Below are 18,398 nucleotides of genomic sequence, written 5' to 3'. Positions count from 1 at the left end.
ATAACGGACTGTGGATTATTCAGTTAGCAGTGTCACACGAAATGGTTGTTTTAAGTGCCTGGTTTGCGCGGAAAGCGTCTGACGACTGTCCCATACATAAAAAGGGAGATCTTATTCAGTGCAGTAATTATAGAGGTATCTTCCTAGGTCGGATAGGCCCCATACGCCCATACCAAAAGGCTTCACACCAGGCAAATCAGCAACAGATCAGATTTTCTCTGTGCGACAAGCGATGGAAAAACTTTTGGAGTATAGGCATCAGTTGCACCATCTTTTCATCGACTTTAAACCTGCCTATGACAGCATAGCCAGGGTAAAACTGTGCACGGCCATGAGAGAATTCGGTATTCCGGCGAAATTGACAATTAGGCTGACCCTGACCTATGTGCGACGCCAGCTAAAAGCAGCAAGATCATTCCCAAAACCATTCGACATCAATTGCGGTCTCAGATAAAGGAATGCCTATCATGCGTCCTCTTTAATCTGGCCCTGGAAAAAAAAAGCCGTGATGCTGAGGTAAATGCGGGGGGTACGATCCTCTTTAAGTTCACCCAACTACTGGCCTATGCTAACGATATCGACATCATGGTAAGAATGGTCCGAGACGTGCAAACTGCCTTCATCCAGACTGAGCAGGCGGCAATCGGCGCGAGATCTTAGGCTGCACATCAATTAAGACAATACAAAATATATGGTGGCAACGTCAGCACCAAAACCGACCAATTAACAACGTCAACCCGCACTCGTCAAACGGGAAAATAACTTTGAGACCGTTGATAATTTCTCCTAACTAGGGTCGAAAATCACAACCGACAACAGCTAGGACGATGAAATCCGCGCACGGTTGTGGGCTACCAACAGAGCCTATTTCAGCGTGCAAAAACTAGTCGTTCGGAACGTCTCGCCATAGGGTCAAAGCTCTTACTGTACAAGACAATGATCTTGGATGGAGACCTGGGTTCTTAACAAAAAAAATTGCGAACTTTTGGCCGCGTTCGAAAAAAGAAGCCTCCGAAGAATTTCACCTGGTGAGAACGAAACGAAGTGATAATATGTCAAAGCTGTCGCTGTGAAGCAAATTTACTACAATCTAAGACTATGAAAGTCGAGGTCACGCAAAAGTGAATAGTCTGTAATACATAAACAGTACGAGTTGGATACATATGGGACAAAACTTTCACACCTGAAAGGTCCAGGTTTATCGATCTTTTTTTCTACCAAAATCGCCATGATTCAATTTGGGTCGGGATCCTCTTCTTGCAGTGTTTCAACGATAGCTTGATGACTTCGTAGCGAATGGCTTTGCTGTCAGTGACTTTGAGAAAATTGTGGTCCCCTATTAGAGTTTAACTATAAGTGCCTACTGTTTCCACTACTCCACGCCATCCATTTCCGTATAGTGCTCAAATATCGAGGCTCCTCTTCCGGAAGCCTCTTGTAAGCTTTTCCGCCTTCTCCGGACTAGGTGGTTTACATTCTGACCCTGCTCGTGCGTCAAGAACGCTTTCTCATTTCTCTACAGGACCAAGGTCTAGCGTGCCACGTCGACTGAGTTGAATGGCCAAGTATTTTTTTTTAGGCATGTTAAATAATAGTTTTTGAATCTAAAACCTAAATCTAGACCTCATTAAAATCAATTCAATATATATATATTTTAATAGAAGGTGAAAAGCTTCAATGCTCCATGATGTTTTTGAGTAGTGTAGTGCTTTTACCTATTTCAAAAACTGGGAGAGCCTAAATGCTGCTCGACACACCAAACTTTTCCTGCCAGAACCGAACATACGTACCGCAAAGTTTATCCTATCGAAAAGCAGGTGTGTACTGTGGGCACTCTGACAGGCCATAATTCACTGGCTGGGCATATGTTCAGAATAGGAATTACCGAAGATGATACGAATCCACGGAGTATTTCCTATGTGAATGCCCCGCCTATGGACGCATCAGGCATCAGATTTTTGGTGCCGATGTTCACCAATTGCGACGGGTAGCATCACATCCACTAACGGAAATCCTGCGATACGTTAACGAATCCGGAATATTCCGTTAGACGGGGGAGGCGAGTACAATGGGCCAACACGGCCTGAGTGCTCAGAAGCTGTAGCTTCGCCCCCACAATACACACACCCACACACAAGTGCTTTCCTATTATAGCTTCCAATTCAGCATCTTGAACTGTGAACGTCGGGAATTGAAATGAGACCTTCTCTGCGATCTTCAGTCATTTTGGGCAATATGATAAATCGCCATGCCCAAATCGATAGAGATGTAGTTGTTGCTTGAAACCTGCTTTGGCGTGGAATGGCTAGATCCATCTCGAAATATCCAATATGATTCAGTGGGATCAGCGGGCTTTTTCTATTTCGTTCCACCCTGCCTACAATGGTTGTTGTACACTCCACATATACTTTGACATTTATCTTATGTTCTGCGAGCAATGGACCAGCGTTCACCAGCCCAGAATATCATGAGCAACTCCATTCGCTTAATCCTAGACCTCTCCCAGGAGGCGCCCAATAGCGATCACTCGAATCCCGAAGCAGAAAATGGCCACGCCATCTTATATAGTAGATGAATATTTAATGAAATGAGTATTTAAGTTTTCCGTTTCCAAACTTAGGGACCGTCGTACCAATTTTCGTATCTCGGGAAGACCCTTAACTGAAACCGAAGGAATATAATATGTCTGTAAGCCGTAATAACTCGAACGCGAATTTAAATTTTAAAGAATACACAGGGTGTCCCGTTTATGATGGTACACATTTTAATTGTGGGTAGTACCACTTGTTTGAGGAAAATTGGTCCAGTAGAATGAGCATTCTATCCTTTACCGTTACAAAGTTATAGCGTTTTTCATGAATAATGTCAAAAAGCTAGACCTTCCAAAATTTCCTACTCCCTTAATCATTTAATCCCAGATTTGACATCATTTTCGGAAACTACATAAAAATTTTTATAAATGGATACTTTTCAATTGCATCGTGGGCATATACTTGAAATGCGCTTCAGGTCCCACAATAACTTCCCTAAATGCCCACACTCTTTTTCTCTTGTTCACCGCAAATCACCCAAAATCCTGGGAAAGCCCTAAACCCAACCTACTCTGATGACACACCATAGATGGGCTTGGAGCTTTTGGATAACAATGGGGTTCACTTTCCAGGGGCTACTCCCATATAGCAATACAAAAAGGAGTGTCTAAACTTCATCTAGGTGATGGAATAACTGCATTTCCAGATTTTATACAAGGTAGCCAAAGTGGATATAGCGCTTGTAATGCGTCGGACAATATCCAGTTCGGAGCCATCGTCGACCGAGACTATGCTTCCTAGGTATGAAAATTGATCAATACCTTCGATGCGTTTCTCACTAATGCAGATAGGGAGAGTGGGATGACCTATCAGGTCGATTGATTTTGTTGGTGTTTATTTTCAGTCCAACTCCACTTACCTATCCTTCCAAATGCAAAACCATTTGGTAAAGGCTTATTACCTGGTGAGAGAGCAAATGAAGATCTCGTGGTCCATTGAACCCCTCCACGTCCTCCGGACAAGGCAGGATGGAAAATGCCATCGATAACAAGAAGAAATAGTATCAGCGACAAGATGCTCAAGATGTGCCATCGTATGTTGCTCTGATAAAAGCTATCTTTCGGAGTGTCTCTTCTGCATAGAAAACGACAGATACACTCCCTGTTCACGCTGTCGGAAGCCTTTTCGAAATCCGTGAAGATCATTTGAAGCGATCGTTATCCCGTTCGCTGTTCCAAAGTGATCCTTAGGGTGCTGATATGTTTAATGCAGGAGATGCCAGAGCGAAAAACAGCCTTATCTCCATCCAGATTTCGAAATGTTCTTTGATGGGTTCGAGGATTATTTCGGACATTGTCTTTGCGGCAGCTGGGAGCATGAAGACACTCCTTCAATTGCCACACGCAAAACGGGTGCTCTTATTTGGAAACTTAATGACCATCCCCTCCTTCCACTCTTAGATTCCCAAGATTTCCATACGAGGGGAAGTAATAGCTCTAAAGAAGCTGTCGGTGCAACCATGAATAACTCTGCGGGGAGACCGTCGAACGATGCGGTTTTCTTTCGTTTGAGTGCATTGTTGGCCGAGATGATTTCGCTTCTGTTTGAAGGAACAGTCTTTATCCGTACATTATCGCAACTAGCCCCTACATCCACAAAAGAAGGAATTTCACCGGATTTGATACGGGTACAAACCTTCTTCCAATGTCCCTTCCACTCTTGGAGCTGCTAGTTATCGTGGATGAGAGTCGACTGTGAGCGTCCCTCACAGGACAATCGAAAAATTTGCGACCACATGCAACTTCTGTCGTGATGCGATATACACGCTCCCGTGAGCAGCATAATAACAAACTCCCTTCTGTTAAGGAGCACATTATGTTGAACTTCGTGGATTTCACACGGTATTAGAGTTAGAGCGCGCCACGCTACAATCGTTCGGAGCGGTCACTAAAGCTTTCAATGCCTTCCATTCATCGATCTGCTTCCACAATTCAGCAGTCAGCCATCTTATGATGCCCCTTCGGCACATGGCCGACGACCAGCGTAGCACTCGAGAAAAGAACATTTCTGATGACGGCCCAAAGCTCAGCGGTATTCTCAGTCTAGATACTGTATCTGCAACACCTGCATTATGGGGTTAAGGGTAGTCAGAATTTTCAAAAAATTGATTTTTTTTTGCATTTTCTTAAAGTATAATATTTTAAAAATATTTTGTGAAAATTTAAAGTGAATCCGACAAATTTTTTTCGAGCTATTCAACAATTAACAAAGGGCACTTGGGCGCTACGGAGCGTTCGAGAGCTGGTAGCTAGCAGCAGCTGCAAGCAACCGACCTTCGGGTTTCATTGTCATGAATGTCTCACCATTTTGATGTGTATATAACTAAACCTAAATATATATATTCCCTATATATACCCTACTAAATACATTCACAATTTCTAGGTAGTACAAGTGCAGAAAAATATTTTTTTTGTTGCCAGTATGCCTGTAGTCGTTGCAATGAGCAGTCGATAGTTTTGTGTTAAAATAAATTATTTTTCAAGTGATTTACCATGGGACGTGATTGTAGAAAGGTTTCAAGACAACTTCGAAGTTCTGAAAATATTAATAAGTCGCGTTCAGTGAAACGAAAGAATGTGTTTAATCCGAAAACAGCGGAACGTGATGAAAGCATTCAGAGTACATCTTCTAAAAAATTGAAACAAAACACTGAAGATGATGTACCTGAAGACAGCAGTACTGAATTTCGAATAATAAATTTTATTATGGTATTCACTGCAATTTCTGCTTTTGTAAAGTGTAAAAAATGTGATGGAAATGTACTGTTTCAAACAGCAAGTACACGTGGGTTGGGATTCAAGATTGTAGTTTCATGTAATAACTGTGGAAATGAATATATTCCTTCCTGTTCTTTCATTGGGCATTCTTATGAAATCAACAGACGTTTCATTTTTGTAATGAGAATACTTGGAATAGGATACGAAGGATTGTGCAAGTTTTGTGGCCTGATGGACATGCCGTCTTTTTTAGATAAATGTACGCATACAATATTACTGAAACAGATTTTAAATTGTAGTAAAACCGTCGCAGAAGCCTTCATGACGAAAGCTGTGAATGAAGAAAAGCAAGCAATGTCAACAACTGAAAATGAAGATATAAATCATTTAACTATATCGGGAGATGGTACCTGGCAAAAACGGGGATATACATCGTCATTTGGAGTTTCTTCTATAATTGGCTATTTTACTGGAAAAATTCTTGATATAAACATTAAAAGTGCATATTGTAAGGTATGTGAGTATTGGAAAAAAAAAACAAATACAGTTGAGTTCCAGGAATGGTATCAATCGCATGAAGATCACAAAGGGTCTTCTGGGAAAATGGAGGTGGATGCGATGGTCGAAATGTTTTCGCATTCTGAAACAAAATATGGAGTTAAGTATGCAAACCATATTAGTGATGGTGATTCCAAAACCTATTCAAGAATTATAAAAGCAGATCCTTACAACAATACAACCGTAAATAAAAAGGAGTGTATAGGGCATGTCCAAAAGCGGATGGGAACTCGATTACGTGCACTGCAGACTAAACAAAAAGGTCTTGGTGGTAGAGGTAAGCTTACAGGAAAAGTAATAGACAAATTAACTGTGTACTATGGTTTATCAATATCAATATCAATCAATTGTGATTCTATTGAAAATATGAAATCTGCTATAATGGCAACCTTTTATCACTACGGCTCGAGCGGTGAAAAGCCAAATCATGATATGTGTCCAAAAGGCGAAGATTCTTGGTGCTCTTACCAGCGCGCTGAAGCAAGAGGAGAGCTTGCTACTTATACTCACGATTATTCTCCCTTACCTCCTGATGTTTTAAAAGCTATCCAGCCTATTTATGAAGATCTCAGTAATGAAAATTTACTTTCAAGATGTGTAGGTGGATTCAACCAAAATAATAATGAAAGCTTTAACCAACTAGTATGGAAAATATGCCCAAAAACGGTAAATACTAGTTATACTATCGTACAAATTGCTGCATAAGTAGCTACTTGTATATTCAATGAAGGAATAAATTCATTATTGGTCATAATGAATACACTGGGACTTAATTGTGGGCCTAATTCTCATCGGTATGCTGAAACAAGTCGGAATACCGGAAGCTCGCGCTTCGGGTATAAAGGTTTTGTGTTCATCTTATGTGAGAAACTTCAACGCACATTTTTCTATCCGTATATAGCTACAAATCCAACATAATCCTTCATATTTTTCCAAACTACGAGACATACGTACATATTACAGCCATAGATATCACGCTCACCCTAAACAAACAAACTGCCTATTACCGAATACTGTACACATATATGCACGTATATAAATTGATCGTACCCATATTTCCGATTTACTTCTTATATCTATCTGAATTAGGCACTACCCGCAAAGTTCATTAGCACGCATATATTATATACCTACATACACACATGTCTGGCTGACAAATAACTAAAAAACTAAAACAAAATAATTCTCTGGGACATAAGAGCTCATAAGAACTCATTTCGTTGTGGTATTGACGAATTGATATGTGATGATGACGTCATGCAGGTTGTAGAGTGCACGAATCTCACAAAAAATTGTAAAGTTTCACCCCTTAACTTAACTTCGTTAATAATAGTTGAATTTTCTTCAAATTTGACCAAACTGTGCATTATGTTCTTCGTTACACGCATGCCAAATTTTGTACTTATGGGATGAACATAAGGGGGGATGCCGGGTAAATTTCTAAAATGTGGAAATATACTATTATCAACTTTATTTGTGCAGATATCGGAACCGGATATATTTTGAGGCCTAGATTTCGTAGAGATGCAGCACTGTGATTTTTTTCAGATTTTTCGGTTGGATAGGTTCTGAGAACGAGACCTGTTACACTTTTTGTGGGTCATATTTTGAACCCTCACTCCCCTATGTTTCATCTAATATCAAATATTGAACCAGATTCTAGTAAGTACTAATTGAGACCTTTCATTTGATACCCTACATGGCTACATTCTGTGAAAAAAAAATTTGCACCCTTCATTCACATGTATGGGGAGCCCCCCCTTAAACTTGACACAAGATGGCGCTACTTACTGCGTTGTAAAGGGATCACCAGATTACATACTCTCACAAATTTTCGTGACAATCGGTCTAGTCGTTTCCGAATAAATCCGGTGTGACAGACAGACAGACAGACAGACAGACAGACAGACAGACGGACAGACAGACACCGTCTCGATTCTAATAAGGTTTTGTTTCACACAAAGCCTTAAAAATGGATGCTGCACGTATGAAAGTGGCAGATAAGTGCGCTAACGATAACACTCGAGAAAGTAGAATGCTACGTAGGCACCAGCAAATCGATATTTTGGAAGCTGCTATGACGGCTGAAGAACTATTATATGGCCCAGGAATAGATGGCTCAGTGTAAGTAAATAAATAATTTGTATAACTCTACATAAATCAATAGCAAAACTTTAAATGCGTTTTTCTCAAAACTATGTTTTTTGAACTGGTGATCACTGTAACTTAAAAACCGCTCGGTAGATTTCAATAAAATCTATACTGCTTATGGAAAACATAAAACCTCGTGCCTGATCGAAGAATTTTTTTTTCTTTCATAAATTTCGATTTTTTTTTAACAATTAACTGTCGGTTTTTTTCTCGAAAATCTGAAAAAAAATTCCTGAGGCCGCCATTTTGTTAATTTTGAAAAAAAAAAGCTTCGATCAGGCACAAGATTACCTATTAATAAAACGAATTTCTCTTATCCGATTGATTTCAGATGAATCTCCAAGGACTTGTGATGATCACCGCAAGGGACTTCTGAAGGAACGGGCTCCACACAAATAGCGATAACTTTTCAAATTATTAATTTTTTTTTTAAATTTTGGTGAAGTCAAGTCGAAACATGATGTATTAAAGCTATGTTTTTATTTTTGTAAAATAAAGCAATGAACTAGAAAAAAAAATTCTTGAAAATCATCATTTTTTCGGGCCTCTGACTGCCCCTAACCCCTTATATGAGCAGGCGATGTTCATCTAGGCGGCCACAGATCTCACCTTGTGAGAAATGGCGGATGCAAAATTCAAGCGAAAGTGATCCCTTTCGAGGTCGATATCAGGAATGGCGATGCACCTCTTGTTATGTACATCCAGGATACAACTCCTAAAGCTACTGCTAATCGTAGAATAATAATCTTTGGCGAAACAATCCAATTGGATCAGGGCCTTGAAGTGTGTTAGAGCACTTCATTCAAGACCGTAACAGTACACTACAGTACACTGTAGGAGGCAATATGATCAGCATTGGTTTCACCTGAGATTATTACCCTGATTTGGCTCAGGTGCTCATTCACAGCTGAGTGGACTGGTATCTGACGGTAAATCATGATACAAATTCCACTGCCACCAGTGAGAATTGAACCGCGACCTTCCGTACGACAGCTTTGTGCTCTAACCACTCACTTATCCGGACACGACATAATCCTAGAATGGTGTATCTAATTACTCGTGCAGTGTCGGTCAGTTAAAACCCAACTGACTTTATGGAAGGATTTGTGCTCGAACAATGTGCCACCAACAACCAGGTGGCTGCAGAGGTCCACAAACCTCTCAAGCCCAAGACCATATTTTTCCATCACATGTCCGAGCAAAGTGTTTTCATAGCCCACCTTATATTATGGTCAATCTTCATGATCACGTCACTTTTAGGGAAACTTCCCTGAACTACATTTAATTGATCAAAGAAAGCATCCTTCTATACCATATCGAAAATCTCCAATGGTGCATAAAACTCTGCAATTGTGATGCTCTTTAACCTGGACTGGAATCTTCAGGTCGTTTTACGGCAGCCGTCAAAAGCAGTACGACAGGCAAAGCAATAACCGAGTACGAGGACAGTATTTTAAAAGATATTTCCTTTCGGAGTTAATAAGCCGGCGTGATCAGGAAATCAAATTCAATCGACATCAGCGACAAGTGTGTGATATTGGAAGTGAAAACTGAACGCTAAATAATTTTGACTACAAATTTCAGCCTAAGCCATTTGTCTGGTAGTCTATAAATAATATAACGTCGTAGAATAAAGAAAATATCAATTTTTCACTGACATAAAAGTCTCTCAATTACAGGTGAATATATCATAATTTGGAATACATATTTATTGAACGTTATTGAAAGGAACTGCCATAATTTCTAACATTCATTGAACACCATTAAAAGAATACAAGTAAACACGCACAATAAACCAATAAACTTTGTGGTGAAATTAACCAAATAACCAATCTAAACTAATGCGCGAAATTCGAGCTATCATCATAATCAACCGCCGACTTAGATCAGCCCCCCAGCGTCTAGATAGAAACTTCTACATAAAATATGTAACCAACTTTCGTCAGTACATTCCAAACTAACTCTTCTATGTGCGTTTTAAAAATAGCAATATCATCTACTAAAATAGAGTCGCCAATAAACCTTTATGGGGAAATAAACTTTGCAATGTTTATATTTTCGAGCATTGCATCATTGTTGACATTGGTAAAGCCAAGTATCTGAAAAATGTATTAGATGAAAGGATAAACAGAGAAACTCCTCATTCCCCGGTGACAGGCTTCACTGATATTTTAATAAAAGTAATTGCTAAAAAGTGGTTCCCGATAGACTAGACAACTTCAAATAAAATTATTGGCCATCAAACAATTCAAATCTAACCGAACGTAATCTAGTTTTTATTAATTTTCATAACCACATGGATTTCCCGTTTAATTCAATTTAAGTTTACGGAGATGAACACCTAATATCACATGCCTGTGTTTTCTATAACGGCTTTTTGATGAACCTTACTACTCTCCTTTATTACATTAGTAATTGTAAGGCAGGTCAGAGCGATGAGGGAAACCATAGCATTACGCACTTGGATTATTGTAGTTCAACTTTTCTCTCTTCGAGCAATTTTATTCAGGTAATTTCTGGCAGGCGCGGGAGTTTGCTAATCCCTTGGAGGCACATTCCTCTTCGAGGAGTGCCATAATGAGGTAGGTTTGCTTTGGCTCTGAGGAAATCTGAAATCAAAGGGTAACTGCATAGTAACGCTTCATTGAAAGCGCTAGTGTGTCCAAATCCTCCTCTTTGAGGGGTAGTAAGAATGTTACTTTGGTGGCCTGAATTTTCTGGATAAAAATTGTCGTATGCCGGTGGGAGTTCAAATTAGGATGGATCGCACCTTTTAAAATGGTATTGACAGTGGATCATGTTCGGTCGATGGAACAATCTTGTAGACTTTTCATTTTCAACGACACTTAATTGCCTGAAACCGCCACCTGACTAGTGTTGATAAGCCGAAATTTGCCGTCACATTTTCACTGCTGACGAAATCCATACAAGTTTAGACGCTGTCCATCGTGGCCTCCCTCTTTTCTGGCCTTGCTTTCACAATTTTCTAAAGGCACTTTTATGTTAGTTACGCAATAAGACGTAAGTTCTTCTTCTTCATTTTTTTCTTCAGCCTTTGCCTCGTACTGTAGGAGGTCAGCTTTTCAAGGTCGGATTTGTCCTATTTTTATCAAGTCATCTTTGTCTCGATCGGCTTTTGCGTTCAGACTAATCTTAAAAAGTAGGTTTTTGGCTACGTAATTTGTATGACTACGTCATAGAAAACGTCGCCCTCGTAATTTTTCCATAATTCCCCATCTCCGAATCGAGCATTAAAACCAAAATATTTAGCGCCTCCTTTTGACTCTATAGTCAACTCGCTGATCGACATGGGACGCATTTCTGACATCAAGTGTTATTAGGAGCACTATCCGTCATGGTCGACGGCTGTGCGTCTCGGCTCGATGAACTGCATTCGAGACTTCCATTACACCATCCTCCGTGGATCTCCCTTCTCTGAGCCCGAACTGCCTTCGGGGTAAGTCCGGCAGCACGAATTGCTCTAGCGAGTCCACTCCTGATGAGGTTTTTGAGAACTTTCTTGGGCGTGTCAAACATACACAGCGGTCAGTATGCAGAAAGCAGTTCAGAGTTTCCTTTTCCTTTGCTGATTAGCGCCAATCTTGCCACCTTTCAGCGACAGTAACAAATGCCCTCCTTAAGGTAGGCGTTGAACGCCTCGAACATCAAGTCTAGCGGAACACGCTTTTTTGTTTTTCATGTTGAGAACTGCTATGTCGAGCCCTTTTATTGTGAAAAAGAAGCAATCCTCGGCGCTGTTGACATCAATCCGGGAGATAATTTTATGGCCAATCCACACGGGTCCACATTTACCTCGTTGACTAGGTTCTGCTAGCCGTCAACTTTGCTTTTATTTATCGCACTGCAGAGTCTTCTTTTTGCTAATCTGTACTCTGCCGTTATGGCGTGTGCTCCATCGCCGGCGTGAAATCGTTGTTTCTGCCGTCCACCAGTATATAGAAGGTTCGTCGCTGCTGGGGCTCCAAAGCATGGAAGCCTCAGACGCCATCGTTATCAGTTTTATCACTGAAATTACGACAGCGTCAGCTGAAAAGCTGTCACCGCCCGAAGCGCCCTCCAGCGCGACTTTACCTATTCGAAGAGCTTCAAGCTGGCGCCGAAAGTCCAGCATCGGCTCATTCAACGTCAAATAAATGCCAAAAGACGTTATCCCAAAACACCAAATCCAGACAAAGCCATTCTTTCAGTCTTGAGCGGAGCTGAATCTCGTCGTGAACCCAGATGAAGCGGTACTCGACAAGCCGGGTCCCTGTCCTGGTATTGCGCTGATTAGCAGCCAACTGCAACTATTGAGCGCTTGCACTCCGGTGCATGTTAATTTGTAGGATGCGGATCATACCAACCGCGTCCTAGGCCTTCCTAATTACGCCCTAAAATTTGGACACCGCCCCGAACCTGCTGTATGTGCAACGCGTTTACGATCCTTGCAGGGAACGCAATTTTCGCTTTCATGTTAGGGTTGTTGACCTACGGCATGGTGTCCTCCTGTCGGGTCCCTTGCAAGTTACTGATATGTATCCACAGTGCAGACACCTGTAGCACTTGGTGGAGGTTATCGCATTCGTATTTGATTTTCCCACTGTTACCCTCCGAGCAATACCCGAGGCTTCCACCATGACAAGTTTTTGGCTGGAAGCATTCACAGAAGTGATACCTACGCGTGCATTGACTACCTCTGGGCATTCATGCTTTCTGGCCTCCTCCACTTCAACTTTTCCTAGGAGGCAGTCAAGATCTCGAATTTCTAGAAAGAACATAGGCTCAAGCCTAGAAACCAGAGCCTCCTTCCCCAGTTGTCCCTTGACCGTTTCGTTGCTAGTGATTGTTGGACCTAATTCGATGAAGACTCCGCTAACTTTCGTTCGTCTTATGGAAGACACTTCTACTCCATTATCTTCAGGTTTCATCTTGTAGCGGATTTCGCTGAGAACTTCCGAAAATGTCTAGCCTTCCGTCGGATTAATGAGCTGAGATGACGATCGTTCCTTCATCTTTTCTGTTGCTGGTTTTTTATTTAAACCCTCCTTCCTTTTGGAGAGACAGGTCTTTGGCGGTGTAGCGAGATCTTTACTGTTATTTTTCTTTGCCTTCTTGTTATTGGCTCTGGGAACTACATGGAAAAAGTCTCCTTCGGGCACACCTTCCTCTTTCCGTTTTTTCCTAGTTCGTTTTCCTGTCTGCGATCAGTTTGGCGCTTATAGTGTTCTCAGCTGCAATTATGGCTGTTTCTGCTCTCCGGGCGTCTTCAGCTGATGTTCACGTTTGCGTGTAAAAGGAGATGCAATGCAGTACTTCCTCCAATTCCATTAGCCTGTTTTTAATACCTTTGCTACCGTTCTTCTGAGGAACGTTGCGATCACATCTGCTTCACCACTTTCGTGCATGTCCTGATGAGTCATCCATTCCTCTTCGGCTCTAGCTAGGACGCTCGACTGCACTTACACTTGGTTCATGTCCGAATCCACTAGCTCTGGACTAGCGACTTATACTGGGCTTATTTTATGGGTATATGCGAAAAGGAGGGCGTTGAGAATTGCCTCAAAAAAGACCACAATGGTAGACGAAGCTTTGCTTCCAGGGTCTGTTACGCCCGATCGATGATCGCTGGGAGTAGGGCGAAGACAATGCTTTAGAATGTCTAGGCAGGAACAGAACCCGTGGTGTGCATGGTAAAAATAATATTGTCAAGGGAAGTTGCCCTGCGTCTTAGAAGAAGTATTGTATTTATTCTACTTCCTACTACAAGTTAATAGAATGTCGTCAGCTTAACTCTGGCCCTATATCTAGTATTTGTTAGCCCTGCTGGGAGCTCATCAGCTACTGTACTCCATATTAGCAGTGATAATACCCCACCATGTGAACAGCCTTGAGTAGTGTCCACAACAATAGTAGAGTTTGTATCTATTGGCCCTTCTATTCGCCTACTCTCTAACAACCTGACCATCTAAAAGGTCAGGGTTTCTCCTGCGTGGATATGTGTTGGGGCGTTACGTGTTAGAAGAATTGTTCCAATAAAATTGTCTAAAACCTTCTCTACTGTTTTAATTTCAAAATATGTCAGGCAAATTTATCTGAAAGATTTAAGTTGAACACAATTCCCTTTGTTTGGTTGCGTATTAAAAGCCACTTTTGCCGCCCCCATGCTCTTGGCATATATTCTAATGCTAGGCTCTCTTTTACTACCCTTCGAAGAGATTATAGGATGATTTCTAGCCCCCTATGAAGTAGTGTTTGGAAAATCAGATTCATTCTGGGCGATTTCAGTGGCTTAAACATTACCATGCCCTTACGGCCACAAACATATTTGGCCCCAGCCGCAAAAGGAGTCGGAACGGCTGGTTTGACGATGAACGTAAGCTAGCAACGGAACGGAAGAATGCCGCATACCGAGTAATGTTGCATTCTCAAAGAACGCGGGCACGCGCAGAGACTTATCACGAACTCCGTCGAGCGAAGAAGCGACTTCACAGACGGAAAAAGGAAGCCTGGGAGAACCAACAAGTCTGTGAACTAGACAATTACAGGGAGCAACCGCACCAGGCGCGGAAGTTTTACCAACAAGTCAGCAGGATGAAGCCTTATACACCTCGATGCTCATCAAACCGAGACAGAGAGGGAAATCTGATTTCCGACAGAATGGGCATATTAGAGCGATAGGTTGAGTACTTTGAAGAGCTACTGAACAACCAGAACATCGGCGAGTTGGAGGTCCCGCCAACTGAAGACGACGGACAAATACTGCCACCACCAAAATTAGGAGTAACAGTCCGTGCAATTCATCGGCTAAAAAATCATAAGTCGCCAGGAGCCGATGGAATTACAGCCGAATAGGTTAAATATGGAGGCGACCAGTTACACCAAGTGGTTCATCAACTTGTGCTTAAGGTATGGGACAGCGAATCAATGCCTGACGATAGGTAACGAGGTATTATCTGTCTCATACATAAAAAGGGAGATATCACACAGTGCAGCAATTATAGAGGTATCACGTTGCTGAGTACCATCTATAAGATATTCTCCTCTATCTTGCAAGGCCGGATAGCCCCATACGCCCACAACATCATTGGCCAATACCAAACAGGCTTCACTCCAGGCAAATCAGCAACAGATCAGATTTTCTCTGTGCGGCAAGCGATGGAAAAACTGTTGGAATATGGACAACAGTTGCACCATCTATTCATCGACTTTAAAGCCGCCTATGATAGCATAGCCAGGGTAAAACTGTACACGGCCATGGGAGAATTCGGTATCCCGACGAAATTAATAAGACTGACTAGGCTGACCCTGACCAATGTGCGAGGCCAGATAAAAGCAGCAGGATCACTCTCAAGACCATTTGACATCAACAACGGTCTACGACAAGGGGATGCGCTATCATGCGTCCTCTTTAACCTGGCCCTCGAGAAAGTGATCCGTGATGCTGAGGTAAATGCAAGAGGTACGATCCTCTTCAAGTCGACCCAACTACTGGCCTGCTGACGAAATCGACATCATGGGAAGAACCACCCGAGACGTACAAACTGCCTTCATCCAGATCGAGCAGACGGCGTGAGATCTTGGGCTGCACATCAATGAAGGCAAGACAAAATATATAGTGACAACGTCAGCACCAGACGAATCAACCAACAACACAAACCGCACTGGTCAAACACAAACACGAAGAAGAATAAGGATAGGAGAACACAACTTTGGGACCGTTGACAATTTCTCCTATCTAGGGTCGAAAATCACAACCGCTAACAACTACTATGATGAAATCCGCGCACGGTTGTTGTCAGCCAACAGAGCCTATTTCAGCTTACAAAGACTGTTCCGCTCGAAACGTCTCACCATAGGGTCAAAGCTCTTACTGTACAAGACTATGATCTTGTCAGTCCTCATGTATTCCTCGGAAACTTGGGTTCTTAGCAAGAAAAATTGCGAACTCTTGGCCGCGTTCGAGAGAAGAATCCTCCGAAGAATTTTTGGCCCCCTACATGAGGATGGACGATTCCGTAGCCTACACAATGACGAAATCTATGAGCGATACCATGACCGTTCGGTTGTGGCTAAAATCCGGCTCAATAGGTTACGGTGGGCGGGTCACTTAATCCGTATGGATGAGGATGATCCCACCCGGAAAGTCTATAAGGGCAATATCTATGGTAGAAAAAGAAGACGAGGCAGACCCTGCCTAAGATGGAGCGATGGCGTGGGTCAGGACGCCAGACAGCTTTTAAGGATATCGAATTGGTGGACCTCGACGCAAAACCGGGATGTCTGGAGTTCCTTATTAAGGCAGGCCTAGACCGGATACCGGTTGTTGCGCCGTTGATGATGATGATGCTCTTCCACTACCTTCGGAATTTATCTCTCTATAGCACGGATGCTTGTGTGGTTTGTTCAATTACTTCGCAGAATTTTCTTTTCTTTCCTGATCCCATTACGATACATCATTAATGTATTTTTATATCTCGGTCCTGGTTTTCCCGCTCAGCAGGAGGCTCTGTGCTTATTCTGGCTAGGTTTCTGTTCACTAGAATACATCGTTTGATTACGTGACTACCTTAGTCGGATAGCCGGCCTTATATATGTTAGGAACGATTCTATACCATGGAAGATTCTCTCTCGAATTTTCCAAGATTGATATAACTTTATTGATCGCAGTTTTCCATTGGCTGATAGCAATGGCCCGAGATATTTAAATCACTCAGTTCTCGGCAGGATAACATCAGTGCATAAAGCAGTGCATAGGGCGCTGGACGTCGGATGTCCGGTCTAAAAGTGTCCATAACAAAAATAAAGAGGAGTGGTGAGAGGGCGCTTCCTTGATGAACACGATACACCCGCCACACTTCGAACTTTGCTTTCCGATCGTGGTAGAGCAATTGAAGCCAGCGAACAAGTTTTTCAGGCACTAGGTGTTGTCGTAGACTATACGATGTACGTTCGTGTGCTACACGCCCAAACGATTTCTCCAAATGGAGAAACGCAATATAGAGAGATCGATGCTTCTCACGGTTTTTCTCTGTAAGTAACCGCACAGCGTCTATTTTATGAGTAGTTCCCGAGTTCTTTGGACTACCTTTCTTTTTCCATATTGGAACTGTGGCAATTTCTTGCTAATCAGGTGGTATTATACCTTGCTCAATAAACCGATTGAAGGATTCACTCAGCCACAGTGTTGGGTCTAAATTTTTCACTCTCCAGAATTCAGATGCTATGTCGTCAGGTCCTGTTGATTTCTCCGATTTAATTTGTTTTAATGCTCTCTCGAATTCAGTGACGCTGACAGGTGAAATTGGTCAAAATGTCGGAAATGCTTGTGGAAGTTGCGGATGAACAAATTCTTTAGCTGAAATCTGCTCGAAATATTCTCACCACTTATCCTTCGCAGCTCATCGGTGGGTAAGCAAGTAAAAACAAAATTCAAATCGCCGCAAGAGACGGCGTCGAGGTGTTTGTATCGGTGGATCTCTTTTCGCTTGCTCTCCGCTCTTTTGGCGAGCTTTTCACTTTCGAGTACGTCGTTGGTGTTTCGTTTTCGCTCGTGCGGTCATTTGAAGGTGCGGCTTGTCGTGTCGTTTAGGGATTTAGCTAAAGTCGATATTACCGCAGTTTCCTTCCCATAAGTTTGCGTCGTAGTTATTAGTCTTTTGAAATGTCGGTTGACGGCAAAGACGCGGCAGGTCCATCGGACCCGCAAGTGACCGCCCTCGCCGTGCGCGTCCCTCTGTTTTGGCGGCGGAACCCGGAACTGTGGTTCATGCATTTGGAAGCACAGTTCTAGATGTCCGGGATCACAGCGGTGGTCGGCCTGGACGAAGAGTCCATCGTGCTGGTGTCAGACGTAGTGAAATCGGCTTCGTACTCACTCCTCAAAATTGAATTAATCAGGCGCCTGCCAGTAAGTGAGTCAGCAAAACTGGATCACTTGCAGGCAGGCCTAACTTTGGGAGATCGAGCTCCCAGCCAACTGCTGCACGAAATGAAGCAATTGGGTGGGAGTAAGATCGACGACGAGTTGATGAAGTCCCTTTGGCTGAGTCGGCTCCCGGAAGGCACCCAGGCGGTCCGCGCGTGCGTCTCAGGTTTCTTGGAGGCACTGGCAGCTGCGGACGCCAAAATGCACGAGGTGCACGTACGCCCGACCATAGTGGCCGTGCAACAGCCATCGGACGAGGTGGGCGACTTAAGGCGCGAAATAGCCGCCTTAACAGCCAGTGTGGCCGAGATGCGGGCGACGCTGGACGCTCAGCGTTCGGGCGCCAGATCACGGGCTCACTCGCGGTCTGCCACTTGAAAAGGGCGATCAGGTAGTAGGTCGTCGGGACAGTCCACGGACCGAGGGATTTGCTGGTACCACAGCAGATTCGGCGAT

The 18,398-nt window shown here is 42.8% G+C and overlaps 1 protein-coding gene across 2 annotated transcripts; it reads left to right on the top strand.

Annotated features, from left to right (window-relative positions):
• The first annotated feature begins 4,633 nt into the window (after nt 1–4,633).
• On the top strand, nt 4,634–6,791 carry LOC119649131. Of its 2 annotated transcripts, none has more exons than XM_038051136.1 (2): nt 4,634–5,970; nt 6,030–6,791. In XM_038051136.1, the coding sequence occupies exons 1-2, from the start codon at nt 5,084–5,086 to the stop codon at nt 6,055–6,057; spliced, it is 915 nt and encodes a 304-aa protein (XP_037907064.1). In that variant the 5' UTR covers nt 4,634–5,083; the 3' UTR covers nt 6,058–6,791. The 2 variants fall into 2 exon arrangements, with proteins under 2 accessions (XP_037907064.1, XP_037907063.1); XM_038051135.1 differs by having other exon boundaries at nt 4,634–6,351; nt 6,620–6,791.
• The last annotated feature ends 11,607 nt before the right edge of the window (nt 6,792–18,398 follow it).

Source organism: Hermetia illucens, chromosome 2 (genome assembly GCF_905115235.1).
Source record: "Hermetia illucens chromosome 2, iHerIll2.2.curated.20191125, whole genome shotgun sequence".
Lineage (NCBI taxonomy): Eukaryota > Metazoa > Arthropoda > Insecta > Diptera > Stratiomyidae > Hermetia > Hermetia illucens.
The sequence above is the reverse complement of the archived record's forward strand: the minus strand, read 5'-3'. Positions and strand labels throughout refer to the sequence as shown.

Coding starts and splice junctions, on each gene's coding strand:
- LOC119649131 (XM_038051135.1), top strand. CDS start 5,084: ATGGGACGTGATTGTAGAAAGGTTTCAAGACAACTTCGAAGTTCTGAA.